General features: G+C 40.3%; 2 protein-coding genes across 3 annotated transcripts; both read left to right on the forward strand.

Annotated features, from left to right (window-relative positions):
* Window positions 1-280: 280 nt before the first annotated feature.
* LOC147129392 (uncharacterized) lies at window positions 281-11,667 on the forward strand. Of its 2 annotated transcripts, none has more exons than XM_086017445.1 (17): window positions 281-359; window positions 682-730; window positions 1,263-1,305; window positions 1,389-1,565; window positions 1,821-1,972; window positions 2,843-2,932; window positions 3,003-3,069; window positions 4,439-4,602; window positions 6,912-7,017; window positions 7,191-7,220; window positions 7,345-7,521; window positions 7,668-7,822; window positions 7,895-7,984; window positions 8,725-8,769; window positions 8,894-9,005; window positions 9,869-10,032; window positions 11,225-11,667. In XM_086017445.1, exons 2-17 carry the CDS (start codon window positions 728-730, stop codon window positions 11,378-11,380), a joined length of 1,731 nt encoding a protein of 576 aa, XP_085873571.1. In that variant the 5' UTR covers window positions 281-359; window positions 682-727; the 3' UTR covers window positions 11,381-11,667. The 2 variants fall into 2 exon arrangements, with proteins under 2 accessions (XP_085873571.1, XP_085873569.1); XM_086017443.1 differs by having other exon boundaries at window positions 1,263-1,301.
* A 2,514-nt stretch (window positions 11,668-14,181) lies between these two features.
* LOC147129393 (carbonic anhydrase 4-like) lies at window positions 14,182-17,107 on the forward strand. The gene is made up of 9 exons (XM_086016226.1): window positions 14,182-14,288; window positions 14,539-14,611; window positions 14,962-14,988; window positions 15,074-15,244; window positions 15,615-15,763; window positions 15,833-15,928; window positions 16,019-16,094; window positions 16,168-16,331; window positions 16,417-17,107. Exons 2-9 carry the CDS (start codon window positions 14,539-14,541, stop codon window positions 16,624-16,626), a joined length of 966 nt encoding a protein of 321 aa, XP_085872352.1. The 5' UTR covers window positions 14,182-14,288; the 3' UTR covers window positions 16,627-17,107.
* Window positions 17,108-17,300: the final 193 nt, after the last annotated feature.

Raw genomic sequence — 17,300 nt, forward strand, 5'->3', positions numbered from 1 at the left:
GACTTTGAGTGCTCTATAAAGTTTGACTGAATGATTGATATGAGCATTGTTACTTTGGTTGCTAAATGGAATTCCACCTTGGGTCATTGTCTCGCTTAAAAAACACAATTTATTATAATAGCACAGCTCTGACTGAAAGAAACAAACCAAATAAAGCCCCTGGTCAGGTTTCATGTCTCCCCTATCCAGGTTAAATGTTGTCATTGTACACAGTTAAGGACCCCTCCCTTCAACATCCCTCCCACTCTATATCACAAGCTGTATTGCGACACATTTTCCATTTGGATGTGTTTTAGTGTTAATGAAAATATACACATGTTGTATATTTTTTTTATAATATAGGGACTTGAGGCCTGAAGGTAAGATGCTCCTCTCTCTAAGCTTTGGATTGATTTGCAGCTATTTGCAACAATCAGCGCAACAATTCTGATACAGATTGAGATATTAGGTCCATAGTGGCATTTCACTGATTTCACTGACGGATTGTGTAAAATGATATGAAAATGAGCTGCTCAGACCACAGAGAAAATGAATGATATGATGCTCAGTGAGTTGCATAAGGCTTCATTATTTCATCTGCGTTGTAAGCCTGACTACGGCCAGTGGAAAGCGGTTACAAGTGAAAATGAACATACTAAACTTGAATGTCATTCATCTTTCTCTCTCCCTTTCTCTGTTAAGATGCATTTCTCATTTATTGTGCTGTGCCTGACTTTGGGAATAAATAATGGTGAGTGATATCCATGATCATTTTGTGGGTTTATGCCAAGGGTGGGGTGGTCATTTCAGTTCTCCGGGGGTCATAAGAAGTGAAAATGTGATGCAAGAACTGAACACATGTTCCTTATATTATTAGATATACAGGTAGAGATTTTATTTATCTATTTATTTATTTATTTATCTATGCCATTGTGTGCTATGCAATGTACGGTACAATTTGCCAACTATTGGAGAAGAAAAATGATTAGTTATACAGAATATACTGTATATGTCAGTCTTTTTTCTCTGTCATCCAATAAGCAATTGCTTCTTCTGAAGTGCCTATTATTTACAGGTTAAATGAGCCTAATCGCATGATTTATATTGACAGTGTGCACAGTGTTTTTTTGTGTGTGTGTTTATTTTAGAAAATAGCAGATTCTTTAGAGTACTGTATAGCAATGCAAACAAAGCTAACATAAAGGCTAAAGAAGCCACATTTATTTTCTGTCATGTGCGCCAGAGCGTCATTGTATTTTCCATCTTTTATTCCCATAAATCAGCTGCTGCAAGTGCAGATACATGGTGCTACACAGGCTGTGGTGAGTAAGTGCCAATTTGTGACAGAGTGCTTAAACGTGCAAAGTTTGATGGTTTGGAATGGCATCGCGTCCTCCTCTTTTGGACAGAACACACGCCCAACCACTGGCAAGACCTGGATGGCTCTTTCTGTGGGGGTGAAAGGCAGTCCCCCGTCAACATACTGAGCAGCCACGTTGAGAGGGACGAAAAACTCGTTAGCTTCTCTTTTGTTAACTTCTCTTCTCAGAATACCTTCAGGGCCTTCATAAACAATGGACATACAGGTACAATGAAAGCTCAAACGATGTCCCCCATTTCAATTTAACTAACTTAATAACTACTAACAAGTTTATTACAGAAAATGCATGGCATTGCATAACTAATTCAGTGAATTTTGTAGGTTCCATTGTATCCTGGATTTTCTATTCTTTTAAATGACACTTTCCAACTTCCAGGAATTTCCAGAAGTTAAATAAAAACAAAAAAAAAAACGTACTACTACCCTACAATGGTCAGCTGTGTCTGCTTCTTTTGCCAAGCCAAATTCTTACTGAAGGACAACGAGGTTGAACTGAGTGGAGGTGGACTCAATGGCACGTATTCCACAGTCCAACTCCATTTCCACTGGGGAGACACAGAGCATCATCCCGGGTCAGAGCACGCCATCGATGGGCATAAATACCCAATGGAGGTACACTGTGTGTGTGTGTGTGTGGCAAGCGGAGTGGGGGGTGAGGTCCTTGAATCGCATCACAGCCCATGTATGGATATACGTATCAATTCATCACACTTCCACAGTAAATGTTGCCCAACAACATTCATCCGTGAAATGCAGTTCGGCAACTCTCTTAACCCATTAATTAACATCTCCTCAAAACCAAAGGGCCACTATAGAATCACCCTCTTAAACCTGAAGTTCGCACAGAAATTCAACACCAACAAAATAATTGATATCTCAGCCCCTGTAGCAGATAGAAACATAATTCCAAAAGAATTTGAGAGCTTAGACATGGCTTTAACACAGGCCTGAGTTTATTATTATTTACTCTTTCAATCGAAGATAAATAAATAAATAAAGAGTCAGTACAAGAGAAGCACTATTTTTATTTAAAAAAAAAATATCGAGTGGTTATTACCATCCTCTATTCTGTTACAAAGACGTCGATATCGTCATTGTCTACAAACATACAGTATATCTTAACTATATATCAGGTTCGACTGGTTCCACTGGTTGAAAGTCCACAAGGGCGTCGTCTCTATCACTGCCGTTACTTATTTCAGAGCTCGATGAGTGGTCGACGAAAAATTACGAAAAAAAATTCCGGGACATGCTCCGTGGTCTCGCGACACCGTCACGTGTATGTTCTGATGCATTAAATTGGCTAAGAGACTTAGAGACTTTTAAGAGATTAAAAAAAGAAAAAGACGTAACCGCTCTCCACAGCGCTCCCGGCTGTAGTGGTAGAAACACTCCTGTCTTTAAATGAGATAATTTTGAAGGAATTTAGAGATCTTAATAATTGTGAGACTTTGCAGTTAAAAGTGTCATTATCCCTTGCAGATGCACATTGTGAGTCTGAAAAAAGGTCTGTCAGTGGCGCAAGCCCTTGAAGATCCAGCCGGCATCGCCGTTCTTGGCTTCTTCATCAGTGTATGTCCAAATAAACAGGAAAGTTCTGCTTCTGGCTCACTAAAGTTACTGATGACTGTCACTCTTACAGGCGACTGAAGATGAAAATTTGTCAAGTCCTTGGAGTGCCTTGACATCTTACCTTCTGAAAAACACAGGTACAGCAAGTGGCTTGAACACGTTGTGGAAAAAATATTCGTTCTTTAATAAAGAATACTTCAAATATCCGTACATCTTTTAAGATACAATCACTTGTTCAGGTTATTATGTTTGCAAAGACGTCAGTCAACTGGCCCTTGCATGTGACAAAATAAGTGATTCCACATTTTAGAAACATCAATGTGATTCAGTTCAGCACTTCACCGTTGGAATGAATTAATATTGTATCATTTTCAAAACTGAACCTAGCAGTTAGAAGTTTGTATATTCTGGAAGAATTTGTAAGATGCATAACATTCTTTAAAAAAAAGCTTTAAAAAAAAAGAGTGATCACGCATAACACATTGATTTTATTTTTATTATTATGATTTTATTCAGATTATTATTTTTTTCCTGAATAGCACAATCAGCAAAAAAAACATAGCAATAAATAAAATAATGGATGAGTACTTGAACACACAGCATAACATGTACATAATAATAACAATTCACTAATATAGTAAAAAACATTTCACGGCTATCTCTTGGAAAATCTGTATGTCCAAATATGGTCAATTTAATCTTTTTTCACAAATCTATGCTCTTGATCCGTCCCCATGTCGCCTGTTATTTTTATGCATCATTAACCAATTTCAAGTGTTGAAAATAGCTTGAGAACAAACCTATTAACTCGCTTGGGCACTTCAGTTGTCTGTGAAGTGTCGTATAAATCCATTGCTTCCTCATTCGGTGAAAGCCGTGCAGCGTAATCTGGTTCTAAGATTGAAAGTCTGGATGTTTTGACAAATGAAAATATTTAGTTTAGATACATTTAAGTAGACTTGTTTTGTTTGTAGAATGAGCAGTTACAATGCTTCGTTGCAGAAAGAAGCATGCCAGCCACCAAGGTTTGCGTGCGAGACGAGCATTCGACAGCGCAGATTTGCATTGAAACTTTTTTAAAGACCCTTTTTGAACACAATGTTCACCTATTATCCTCATATGGTTTCTCTGTGCTCTGCCATGTCTCTTTTTAAGGTGGCATGTGTGTGCGTATGTGTATGTGTGTGTGAGTGAGTGAGTGCAAGTGTGCTTGCGGACAGACGTCTTTGTGTATACTGCGAGGGAGGGAGGGAAGGTGGGACCGGGTTCTCTTTTTATGCTGTATTTTGATGTTTTTAATGTACAGCACTTTGAGTTGCATCTTGTGTGTGAAAAGTGCTATATAAATAAAATTTGGTTTGATTTGATTTGATTTGATATTTCAGAAAAAAAAAAAAATCCTGGATATTGCAGGGCCGTGATGGGTAAATAATAGAGGAGGGTTATTATTATATAACATTTTTTGAAGTGGAAACCTGACATTGTGTATTTTGCCTTTCACCACAGGCACTGAAGTCAGTGTGACACATGCTATCTCCATTGACGACCTCATTGGGGATGTGAACCTCACCAAATACTACCGCTACATGGGCTCGCTGACCACACCCTCCTGTAATGAAGTGGTAGCCTGGACGGTATTTCAGGAGCCTATCAGCGTGAATAAAATTCTGGTCAGTTGGGAAGATTTAAAAGTTGGTCAAAATAAGTCCTCCTAAGGGGCAGAGCTGGGCATTCCGTCCCAGGGACGGAACCGTCCGTCCGTCCGGGACGAGAGGGTTGGGCATTTGTCCATTTTCAGTTGGTGAATATTTACACCGTAGGATCAGCAAATTTCCTGAACCCCAAGCTAACAGGTCAATGCAAGGCTGATGGGGTGCGCCTGCAAGTGCACAGCAAATGATTGGCATCTCGCCTTCTGTCTCCGACTGGTTGTTTTGAATTTTAGGAGGAGAAAAAAAGTTTAAAGTGAGTAAAATGCTCTTCCACAAAAACCACCAGATAAGAAGAAATATCTTGGCGGACAAAGACCCAGCATATTCGTCATTTCATCTTGGTTCCATTTAACTTTTTGCAATGTAGTGCAGTTTTCTTTGCATGCAGATGCTGATTGCTACTCATCACTCCCAGCACGTACAACCACTGATGTTCGATTGGGTGTTGACATAAGTGCGCCATAGGGCAGAGGCCCCGTTACGCTTGTCTCTACCAACTCAATGACAACTTGTTTCAACAATTGCAAACAACTTTTGACCTTTGTGGGAATTCGTTTTCCTGTTTTTCCACTTGAGGCATTTTTTTAAAATCCGAAACTACAGGTTAATCTAGAGCTACGCCACACAGTTTGAAATTTGAATCCCAGATTATTATTTATCAAAAACGGGTTTTTGTTTGTGATATTTCAGATTTATATATTTGAGCACAAATGGTGCATCAACACATTTAGCCAAACAATACACTCGTGATGAAATTTGTACCCCTCTGTTAATGAAAGAAACACCCACAGTAGTCACAGAAGCAACTTGAATCTGAAAAAAGTAATAATAATAAAAAACAAATATGAAATTAACCAATGAAAATCAAACATTGCTTTTTAATTTAAATGTATGGTTATTACAAATTATGTGTGAAAAAATGATGACAAATTGAAGCGGTGGATAATACATGCTACACGCCAACAAAAGCCCCCCCCCCCCAAAAAAAAAACGCCATAAAAGTTAGAGGTGAATTCCAAGGTCAAGATAATGTAAGGTAGTCTGGTGCCTGATGTCCTTGGTCGGGAAGGGGCAGAATACGGGACATAGCCAAATTGCCCGACCCTTGTCTAACATGCAAGAACGGGGCTCAGAACACGAGAACATGCAAACACTACACGGAAAGGAGGCTCAAGCCGAGTTATTCGCATGTATCAATCACTATGACGCCTACCAGAGCTGGGCATCGCCTAACCGCCACCGCGTTCCGTCCTGCATATTTAATCGACCACGTGGTCCCGGTCCATCCCTCGTCCATCCCCTGTTTTATTTTTTATTTTTTCCTTATTCTGCCACATGTCAGGAGCGCGGCACCTGCGTGTGACGTGGTACAGGTTAAGTCCGTTCTCGACATCGTTTGGCTAACTCGAACCGACTGGGACCACGTGGGTCGATTAAATATGCAGACGGGAAATAAGCGATGCCCAGCTCTGGCGCCTACTCAGAATTCTCAAAATGTTTTGCACTCACCCGGTTTGATCCAGAGATTGGGAACATACACTCCAGGTGCCGAGTTAACGTCATGCTTGATGAGCCACTTTGACAATTGCTCATAATTATCTCGATAGATTGACTCCATGTGAAGATGCGGGTAAAAACAAACAGATCGGATCATTTGTTTCAAGCGATGCCATATGCCATCCATCTCTTCATTTGATGGTCACAGCTACCTTTGCATCCATGATGCTGCCCTCACACGTGTATAGGGGCTCAACGGGGGCAGGGCATTGTTGACCTCAACCGGTTTGACACCTGCTGTGACACGTTGAAAACCTGTCTGTATTCTGTAAACAACTGAAGTCATAGGCAAACAGCAGGATTACATATCAAGACACAGAAATGTGTCTGGAAGGCTTTGTTGCATTTTTGGATCGCACAGATTAAATTATACTTAAAGGGCGGCACGGTGGATGACTTCGTCTGACGTTCACCTCAGTTCAGAGATCACCTGCTTAGCTAGAGGCTCTGATTCATTATTTTTTTAGACTAAGCAGTTGAGTAAATGGATGACTGGCTAATTATTGCACACATCCAAGCAGGTTCTTCTTTCTGAAACAATTGAAAGTGCACCGCGGGTGTATTTATATTGCAACTTGTTCACTTTGCTCGCCAAAGCCATCACAGTATGTGAGTGACACACAAGTAATTTGAAACTAGCAGCTGTTGCGCAATGCTGAACAATTACGATTCGTTTTATTCCACCCTTCTTCTTTCCCATTTGCTTTCAGCTTGAACAGTTTCCTTTTAAGACGGGCCTTAGCAATGTGTATCGCCCAGTACAAGACCTCCATGGACGCCAAGTGTTTTCTTCTGCTGCCATTCTTGTCCCGCCCAGTGAGTTGAAACACACAATATAAAGCAACATTAAAAAAAAATAAAAAAATAAAAAAAAATGTTGCAATAGGAACAACTTCTCACAAACAGGTTTCAGACCACTTAAGTGATATTGAATCGTCACATCTGATGATGGAATCACTTAAATTGTTGGACTGCTTTCTCTTTCTTAGGTCATGTTTGGTGCTATGATGAGGACTGCGGTAAGCCGTCATCAAAGCCATCCGAATCTCATATTGGAGACTTGTGCGCCAAGTGCAAAGTGTTTATTAGCCTAACTGGGAAACGCCCATCATCCTCCAACCCCAACCCCCACCTCCTCTGTAGAGTTCAGTCCTGCCAAGTGGCACCTACTGCCCAACTCACACTGCGATGGCGAGCGCCAGTCACCGGTCAACATCGAGGCGAAGAAAGCCGTGAAGGACGAGCGCCTTGACGGCTTCACGTTCACAAAGTTTGACGACAAACATGTCATCAAGTACATCGCAAATACAGGCCATACAGGTTGAAAAATGCTCCTCCCGCTAACTTGAAAGTTATGATGATGGCTTGACAGTATGTACAGTATATAGCCCTTGATGGACTTGGAAAAAATGGGGAAAAAAAACCAATATACCAAATGTTCTGACTATGAGTGTCTTCCCTTTCAGTAAAGTTTGCACTGAAGGAGGGCACAGTGGAGGTGTCCGGCGGCGGCCTGGGTCACATCTACTCCACTCTTCAGTTCCACTTCCACTGGGGTTCCTTATCTCAGGTCTCCGAAGGCTCAGAGCACACAGTTGATTCCAAAAGATTCCCTATGGAGGTGCTGGGAAATCTCATCAGAAACATTACTACCATTCATTGTTTTCTGAGATCTTTTTTTCACCTTTTTTAGGTGCACATAGTGAACAAGAGGAAGGATTTAACTCTGGAGGAGGCGGTAAACGCCACAAATGGCCTGGCAGTGTTGGGATTCTTTATTGAGGTAACGTGCTTATTGAGGTGATACAATGAAATACAAACAATTAGCTATCATTGATTTAAAGGGCCTGAAAAATTAAATATCAGAATAATTATCAGTATGATGCAATACATTTCTACACCAGTGCAAACTACAACTAGAATAAAATCCTCCCCATAATAGCAAACGCACAGTGACCAGGATAAATAACTTTAATCTTATTATCCACATTGTGTATAACAACCTCATAACCTTGCCCGAATGTCCGCTAGCTTTATGCTAACATATAATGTGAAACGCCATTGATTGGCTAACGAATAGCATCTATGTGGTGATGCCATAACTTCATGCAACAGATACAGTATTTGAACATCAACAGTGGAGCAACACATAGAGTGATAATTTAACAATACTCCCAGACATATATTCTTTGGCCTCAGCGAAAAACAACTAATATTTTTGCATCTTACTGAGCCACTTATAGTAGTTGTGAAAGTCTTCTTCATATGTGTATGCATGACTGTTTTTTACTGCCCCGAGGTGGTCAAGTCGCACACAACAGAAGCAGCTGCAATCAATCAATCATGATGGATTGTTAATATTGTTATATTCTGATCAATTATGTTACTACTATATGTTTTCGTTATAGTACTCCTTTCCTTCTACACATTGCAAAGGTTTTGGTTGTGATCCCCCACCCTCCATTTCTTGTACTTATTCCTTGTACTGCACAGATGAAGTGACGTGGTGCAATTTTTTTCTAGGCTGCAGCAACTACCAAAAATAGTGGTACTGCTGGACATGGAAATGTGAGTCCAGACAACCTTTTTCTCCATCATATTGCATGACCGAGCCGAAGAATAAAACAGGTTGAAATGATGTGATGTCTTGGATTAAAACTTTGTTAAATTACAATAACAATTTTCAATATAGTCACATGACTCCTCTGATAACTCCTCTGATGACTCCTCTGATGACTCTCATGATTCAACGACTGGCACTTGGAAAGCACTGAGCAGCTACCTGGTAGAGATACAAAGCATTGGTGTGTACGAGTATATCTTTGTATTATTGTGTGCGTGTGTGTGTGTGTGTAGCCTCTGATTAAAAACACCTCCCTACGACTTTAGTTCTCTTATACCATGGCGCATATCGGGCCATTTTTACTCTACTCTCTGTAGCACTTTGAAGGTTGAGCGTCGTTCTTTTTGGGGGGGATCCATCTCATTGTCACAAAGCAGTATGGGTCATGTACTACTAGAGGTAAAGAATCTCTAAATTTTCCAATCTCCCAAAATCTCTTAAAGTCTGAATTTGACACACGTTAGAGACAATTGGTGTCAGCAGCCTTTGCCAAATTTGAATGACTTAAAAAATATTAACCAAAGCCTCGAGTGGCTGGAATATGCCCCACTGGGTCATCGCCGGCCTTTCCGCGCTGTGACTAGAAGTGCTAGCCACCAGCTAGCTTGCAAGCTAACCGGTCGCCTCTTGGCTGGCTCATCCGCAGCCTCTTTGCTAGGGAATTTCAATAATGCTAAGATGTTCTGAGAATTATGGCATCCGGGGAAGGTGCATTTTCTGGGTGACGGCATAGCTAGCTAGCTAACTGCACACAGTAGCGGCAAAAATAGGTAAATAAAGTATTCCACAATCATGGCACATGACCTTTATGTGCAATACACTTTAATTGAATCATTATTAAATTACATTTTTTTTTTCTTTTCTATATTTAAGTGCAGCGCTAATGTTCAAACTGGAATTGTTATGGTAGCTTACGAGGTTAAATCGAAAGCCATTGTTTGATTTTCTGTCATACTATTCCTAAAAAATCTAAAAATTGTAACTGTAGTATAAACAAACAAACAATCAAATTTAAAAAAACACAATACTTTGGTTGGAATACAGGCTCACAGGTGGCGGTCACGGAGGAGCTGTCTCTTGCTGAGCTGCTCGGCGATGTAGACCTCACCTCTTACTACCGCTACAACGGCTCATTAACCACACCCTCATGCAACGAAGCGGTGGTCTGGACTGTCTTTAAAGAGTCGATCAAAGTGGACCACAACCTGGTAAGAGCGACATGCAGGGTGTTGATGTGGGTGTGTGGTGTGACTAGGAACAACTGGTGCAATTATTAGATTAAAACGATGGATTGTTAGCATGCCTTAAACATGTGTATTTATACTACCTACACCTGTACAGTATTTCTTGATAGCCAGTAATAAAAGTTATGAGATTTAGATTTTTAAGGGAGAGCAAGTGGAATTCTCTTACAAAAAAAAAAAACTGCCAGGTGAGCAGGAAATATCTATATATTATACAACGCACACATAGTAGCTCATCTAATAACTTTACCATGTCAGGTCTGACAGGTAAGTCTTAGTCCCCTCCAGTCCATTTAAAGTTTCCAAAGCAACACGTTGAAAGTAATTATAAAATATGTACAGTATGGCGGAAGTCAACTCTAATCACATCCTATGATTGATGTTCGGTAGCTCATGTCAGCCTGATACTGATCAGCTCAGTATGTGACTGAGGTGCATGCAAAGGTGAGTAGAAAACATTCTGTTATGTGCTTGACTGATCAGTATCTTGATAACATGTTACACAACATAAGTCAAAAGAACTGATATCGCGGACTACAAAAAGGTGTCTTTGTAATTGCTTGCAATTGTTATAAGTGAGGCGGCACGGTGGTCGATTGGTTAGCACGTCCGCCTCACAGTTCAGAGGTCGTGGGTTCGATCCCGGCTCCGGCCTCCCTATGTGGAGTTTGCATGTTCTCCCCGTGCCTGCGTGGGTTTTCTCCGGGTACTCCGGCTTCCTCCCACATTCCAAAAACATGCGGGGTAAGTTGATTGGACTCTCTAAATTGCCCCTAGGTGTGATTGTGAGTGCGGATGTTTGTCTTTGTGTGCCCTGCGATTGGCTGGCAACCAATTCAGGGTGTCCCCTGCCTACTGCCCAAAGACAGCTGGGATAGGCTCCAGCACGCTTGTGAGGATAAGCGGTATGGATCATGAATGAATGAATGTTATAAGTGACACAAAAATTTGGGTAAAAGTGGCAAATGGTCTGTTCTTTCCGTAAATACTGATAAAGAAAACCAAAGTGGAAGCTTTTGTTAGAATTTTGCAAGAAATACAATAATTTATTTTTTTAAATATTTTTTTAGTTGGTTTTGTTGCAGGAAGTCTGAACAGAGAGAATAGCCCACATTTGCATTGACAGTCTCTTGCTCTTTGTTATCCCCACCTTTAGCTGGCGATGTTCCCAAACCGGACCGGCTTTGGCGATGTCTTCAGGCCTACGCAGATTCTTCATGGCAGGAAAATCTACACCACGGCTGGAGGCAATGCCCTTGCACCTGCTGTATTCTTTCTGTTCCTGGTTCAATTCTGTAGCTTTCTGCTGTGATTGCAAACGCCAGTGTATTCCATTATCTATACTGTACTTTTTCTGATTATAGTATGGGAGTATTGATAGAATTTTTATGTATTGTGGAAGTCCATTTCTTACTTTGGCATGCCATAAATCTAGATGTATCAGGATATAGTGTAAATGATTGTGACTGTTTGTGCACTTTATGAGTCGGTCATATCAAGACCTCCTACCTGCAATTGTTAATGACACTTCAATCATCCGTGTGTGTGTTGGTGGAGCAGAATTCATAAAATAAAATTCAATGACTGAAACAAAGTACATTTAATGGCAGGGTAAGGCCATGTTTTATTTTTCTGTGGTTCTATTCTTTTCATTTCGTCACGTTTCTCTTGACTTCGTTGCTTCCGGTATGTGGATGTGTGGTTTTTTTTTTTGTCCAATCAGATTTCAGCCTCTGTGGGTTGCCATGTCAATCTAATCTTCCCAGGGCCTTCAGAATCAATAATGCTGGCCGATGTCACTTAAAAAAAATTGGTTCCTTTAGTCAATCAGATTTCAAATTCTCTTCACAGGGCCAGCTAACTGGCCCACAGTAACGTCAGCATTTTTCTGTTTTCTGATTGTTTGGTCATAGAAAAACTTGTTACAGCCAAATTTGGCTAGTAAAACACATCTCCACATATTAGTACACTTAATAATCAGCATCTCTGGTAAGTATGATGTATTTGAATGTCTTTTGATGTAACATTCAAGCTTTTGGTTGCACTGCCCTCATCTATTCTTTTTAGCCCATGGTGAATGTCTACACACTGAAAATTTAACCTATACAAATAAATATTAATGTCTAGGAATGCAATGTCCATTTGTAGACTCCACATACCAGCTACTTGCACTTTACTATTCTTCTTGTTGTATAGTTGGCAAAGATCCAGACTGATATTACTTGGCAACCAGAACCACTCGGGTAGTCATAAAAATGTTCCTGTGGATTACAGTAAACACATAAAGTTAATATGGAACATTATTTGGAGAACACACGGTTCTTGTGAAGTGTCACATCCTACAATGGCGACGGACCGATGCCTTTTTTTTTTTTTTTTTTTTTTACGATTCCAGCACTCGTCCTGTCCAACACACATGCTCATTTAAAAGGCAACTCGTTTTCAAAACATTACAATGTTTGAGGTACTTACCAAAACAATGTGATAAATGAAGGAATCAAAATGTCAAAAGTGTCGTTGACTTGACTACGATGCTGCGTGTGTAGACATATGAACGGTATGTCGGTGGCTGTCATTTTTTGTGAACTTATTTTCATAGGCGTAAAAATGTTCTTTCAGTACTTGATTGACTCATTGAAAGGGCCTAACAAAGGAGCTGGACCGACACAATGAAGGAAGAATATTAACGCAGTGTGTATGATAAAGTTTCTCTGAAACAGGCCTGACCGGTAGCTGAATAAAATGTTCTGAGACATTAATTGGTTTATGATTCATACTGTAAATGAAACCATGCAGCACACAAAAACACACAATGGTATAATAAATTCTGTCAATAGAGAATTCTCCACATATATTCAAAGTATATCTTATTAAAACCTATTTTGCCATACACAGAAGAAAGTAAGCTACATGACTCAGCATAAAATGACATCATCAAGCTATTTGCTATATTTGGGTAGACCCATAAATCTTGTCTTCTCTTGGATTTTGGGGTTTTTGTTTTGGGTGTCACTCAAATCAGTGCAACACTTACTTATATTATCATAAAAAGACATAATATCAAGTTGTCTTTTGTCTTTTTATTTTATATGGCTAAGTTTGTTATTGACCAGTTAGCATAGCAGCTAGCAGGTGCAAAACCTCTAACATTCGCATGATTTGCAGCCCAGCAACTGTATTTGGAGTAAAACTACATTTTAATTCAAATACAATTCAACTTTCTTTATTTGGGGGAAATGATTTATTCAGCTTGAAGTATACACAGTATTTTTCAGGTGACTGAGTATCTCTAACAGGGTTGCCCAAACAGCAAAAATATATGACAAAAATAACTCATAAAAAGTGTACCGTTGATGGTTGAGTTGGACAAATCAAATGGTATGACTGTTTATTATCTGTTTTTCTTGAAAAGTTGCAGAAAATAAATAAATAAATAAATGTATGGATGGATGGATGTTCCATTTCTTCTTTTTGAACAAATTATTTACTGGCTTCTGATTTCAAAACTAGTTATCCATCAATTTGTTGTGTATAATATATATATATGTGATAAGGCTAGTATATTTATATGGGTTCACATGGGTTCACAGTCGTAATGGCCCTACGAGGGACACCTTAACTACAATGTTGCCCGCGGCAAAAATGAGTTTGACACCCCTGCTATAGAGTGACTTGTCATGATATAGGCAAGAGCCAACTAGGTCACCACCACTAATTTTGACTAAGTGCTCTGCATGTGAATTACAATGTCAAACTCAAAAAACCTAACTTTTCCAGGAAATGTAACTGATAGTAACAACAACAGCAACAACAACAACAACAACGATAATAATAAAAGTTATTATAATAATTTAGAGGTAGATTTTTTTCACCTTAACTCCCCAGGGACGACAGGTTAGGTTACTAATAGAAAATTTTAGCAGTGACATTCAAAGCATAACACAGATTTGTATCTCTTGCACTGGAATCTACATGTGATGTCTGGCGGGGGGGAGAAAAGAATGCGCTCGTATCGAAGACAACTGGGGGTGGGGGGGGGGGGGGGGGGGGGGGAGAGCCAAAAAGAATGCCCTCGTATCGAAGACAAAGTTGTGGGATGGGTTAGGTCGAGAACGTTTTTTTTTTTCGACGAGCCGAGCATATAAAAAGCGAGGAAGGAATGATGAATAGTACAAGTATTCTGCAGCACAAACACACACAAGCACACAGGTGCTTTAAAGGTGAGAGGAACCGATGGATTGTTGGATTTTTTTCTTTTAATGCATTATTACATCGTTCGATTTCTTTGTATCTTTTTACTGAGGGGGTTTCCCTATTTTTTCTTCTTTTTTTTCCTAAATATTTGTTTGTTTCGTGACGCTTCCTTCATTCCGTAGAGTCAACGAGAAGCTGTCGCTATTCATTCATTGTTTGGACACAATAACGCTACCCCGTGTGTTCATTATTTTATTTTTTTTCTGATTGTTTTAGATGAGGTGGTTCGTCGTTGTCGTTGCTGCTTTTACCCTTGTGGCGGATGTCTACTGTGCCAGTGACACGATTGGTAAGTATTCCTCAATCTTTTTGTAGTCATCTTAGGTCATAATACATCATCAATATTGAATAATATCCATGAATTCAACCGTTACATTTCTTTCCAAAAGCCATCCGGTGGCCTACCTGAAATCAAACTGATGCCAAATTTCGCACGTTTAGCACCTATAGGAACCTCCCATCCTCCATTTGGAGATGATTAATTTTACTTGATGCTCTCACTTCAACCACAGCAGTTAAAGTCAAATGCATATAGACATGAAAATAATATATAGACAAGATGTATACACTGGGTTTACCACACCTGCTCCATTAACGAGTCACTAACTTCAGTCTATTTCCTTTTCACCTTTTCCCCAGCCTGGTGTTATCACGACCCATCGTGCAGTAAGTACCCACCATTATCTCCGCTTATCTTTGCTTCCTTATTGCTGTTCATTGATAAAACTCAACCCCTTGTTTCTCCTTCCAGATGACACCACATGGCCAGTAATTGCTACGGAATTTTGCAACGGGAGCAGACAGTCGCCCATTGATATTGTGACCTCAGCAGTTACAGTCAATGAAAGTCTGACTGATTTCGTCTTCACAAACTACAGCAATAGGGACATACTACCCAATATAACGAACACCGGCAAAACCCGTGAGAACCTGACCCTCATTTACAGCCTAAATTTGAATATTTCCTCTGTGAAATTATGTTTTATTCCTGAAAGTCTATCATGTTTATTTTGTAGTGTTTCTCGTGGCTCGACTGCGTCATGTATGTGTGTGGTAGATTTTCTGGGACAATCAGATTCCAGCCTCTGTGCTGCCATGACAATCTCATCTGTTTAGGTCCTTCAGAATCAGGAGTGCTGGTCAATGTACCTTAAAATGTATTATTAGCACTGGGGCAGTTTCTGTCGGATTTCAAATTTATCCTAATCTTGGATAACATCAGCATTTTTCAGTCTTCTGTAGCATCTGCTACGAACCTGTTGTTAATATGTTTTTTCCCCTCTCCCTTTCAGTCAAAGTGAACTTCAAATACGGGGTGAAGGTTTCTGGGGGAGGTCTTTCCGAGACCTACGATGGCCTGCAGTTTCACTTGCACTGGGGCAACCGCAGCGGCGTACCTGGCTCCGAGCACGCCGTGGACGGAGTGCGCACCCCCATGGAGGTGAGCTCGATATTTGTTGCACCTGTCTTCTACAGATGCAAATGTATTAACTTTCAATTCTGCCCACAGTTCCACATTGTTAACATCAAGTCCAGCTTCAACGGGAACACTACTTTAGCCATCAATGACCCCATGGGAGTTGCTGCTCTTGGCTTCCGCATTGAGGTTAGATATTGTCACGTGTTTACAGTGAGAGATCACAACGTACCGTAGAATCCTATTTAATGTAATGTAAAAAATATACAAATAATGTAGGTACTGCCGAACACGACTGGTCAGCCTGCCAGCTGGAAGACCCTCACCAGCTACCTGAAGAACATCACATTGGCTGGTAAGGCGATGCTCGAGCCAAACTTGACTAAATTGCGAGAATTCCCTGTCAAATCAGCAACATTTGTCATCAGATCAAATTGTCGATATGGAGGAAGGACTCTCGTTGGATGATTTGCTGGATGGAGTTGATCGTACCCAATATTATCGCTATCTCGGCTCACTCACCACCCCTGCCTGCTACGAAGCCGTGGTCTGGACTGTGTTTAAGGACACCATTAAAGTCAGCGAAGACTTGGTGAGTTTCTGCGGGCTGAACGAGAAATAGAGACAGAAAACACACCAACCTCCTAACTTGTCAATGCCTCTCCCTTCCTCCCTAGATTGACATGTTCAGCACAATGATGCATATCGGAAATACGACGTCATCAGAAATCATGGTGAACGTGTTCAGGGGCGTCCAGTCGGCGCAGCCTGTCACCACTACTCGTACAGATTCGGACTCCGACGACTCCAGCGCTTCCAGCACTTGCATCTCTCTGGGCCTGCTGGCTCTCAGCCAGTTACTGGGAGCAGTTACTAACCAATTTTGAGCTCTCGCAGAGAAACCAGTTTGTGAACGTGGCCTGCCGTCACTTGCACGTAATCATCCCAGCTGTTTTTTTTTTTCCCCCCAATGTGTGTGTGTGTGTAACCGAATCGACCTTATGAATTATACTGCACTGAATGCAACATGCTGACTCATTAATTCTGCATGTTTTGATGCGGGAGCTACTGTTTTATATAAAAGGTCAAAACACAATATATAATTTATGGTTTTAGCGGAAGCTGCCACCAAGACCTAACATACGATGTGAAGATATTGTTGCATTTATATATTTGATATTTATGATCTTAAGTTGATTTGGATCAAGTTTGTCCTGTAATACACTACTTGCACACGTATCAGAATTATTATTGTATGTGAATCTGTGTGTGTTCACTGATACAGGAATACAGGAAATTATGAAGGTGAATAAAAACTCGATGAATGAATCAGCCATGCACTTGATAATAAAGTCAAATCGCAATATATACTATAGATTTTTATTTTCTGCCAGGCTGATCATATCTCAACTGACGCCATCAATAAACAATTGCGCGCTCACATTTTGTGAATAAAAAATATGGCTAGTGTGTTTTTTCATTGATCACACAGAAAAGGTCTTACTCGGAAATTACTAGTGTATTTCTGAAATGAAGGGTTGAACTGTAGTGAACTCTCCCT

The sequence above is a fragment of the Filicampus tigris genome, chromosome 19 (assembly GCF_054856515.1).
Source record: "Filicampus tigris isolate MCC_2025a chromosome 19, RoL_Ftig_1.0, whole genome shotgun sequence".
Taxonomy (NCBI): domain Eukaryota; kingdom Metazoa; phylum Chordata; class Actinopteri; order Syngnathiformes; family Syngnathidae; genus Filicampus; species Filicampus tigris.

Coding starts and splice junctions, on each gene's coding strand:
- LOC147129392 (XM_086017443.1), top strand. CDS start 682: ATGCATTTCTCATTTATTGTGCTGTGCCTGACTTTGGGAATAAATAAT. Junction 7,221..7,344: donor GTGCTATGATGAGGACTGCG/GTAAGCCGTCAT, acceptor CCTCCTCTGTAG/AGTTCAGTCCTGCCAAGTGG. Junction 8,770..8,893: donor GTACTGCTGGACATGGAAAT/GTGAGTCCAGAC, acceptor TTTTCAATATAG/TCACATGACTCCTCTGATAA.
- LOC147129393 (XM_086016226.1), top strand. CDS start 14,539: ATGAGGTGGTTCGTCGTTGTCGTTGCTGCTTTTACCCTTGTGGCGGAT. Junction 14,989..15,073: donor TTATCACGACCCATCGTGCA/GTAAGTACCCAC, acceptor TTCTCCTTCCAG/ATGACACCACATGGCCAGTA. Junction 15,245..15,614: donor AACGAACACCGGCAAAACCC/GTGAGAACCTGA, acceptor TCTCCCTTTCAG/TCAAAGTGAACTTCAAATAC.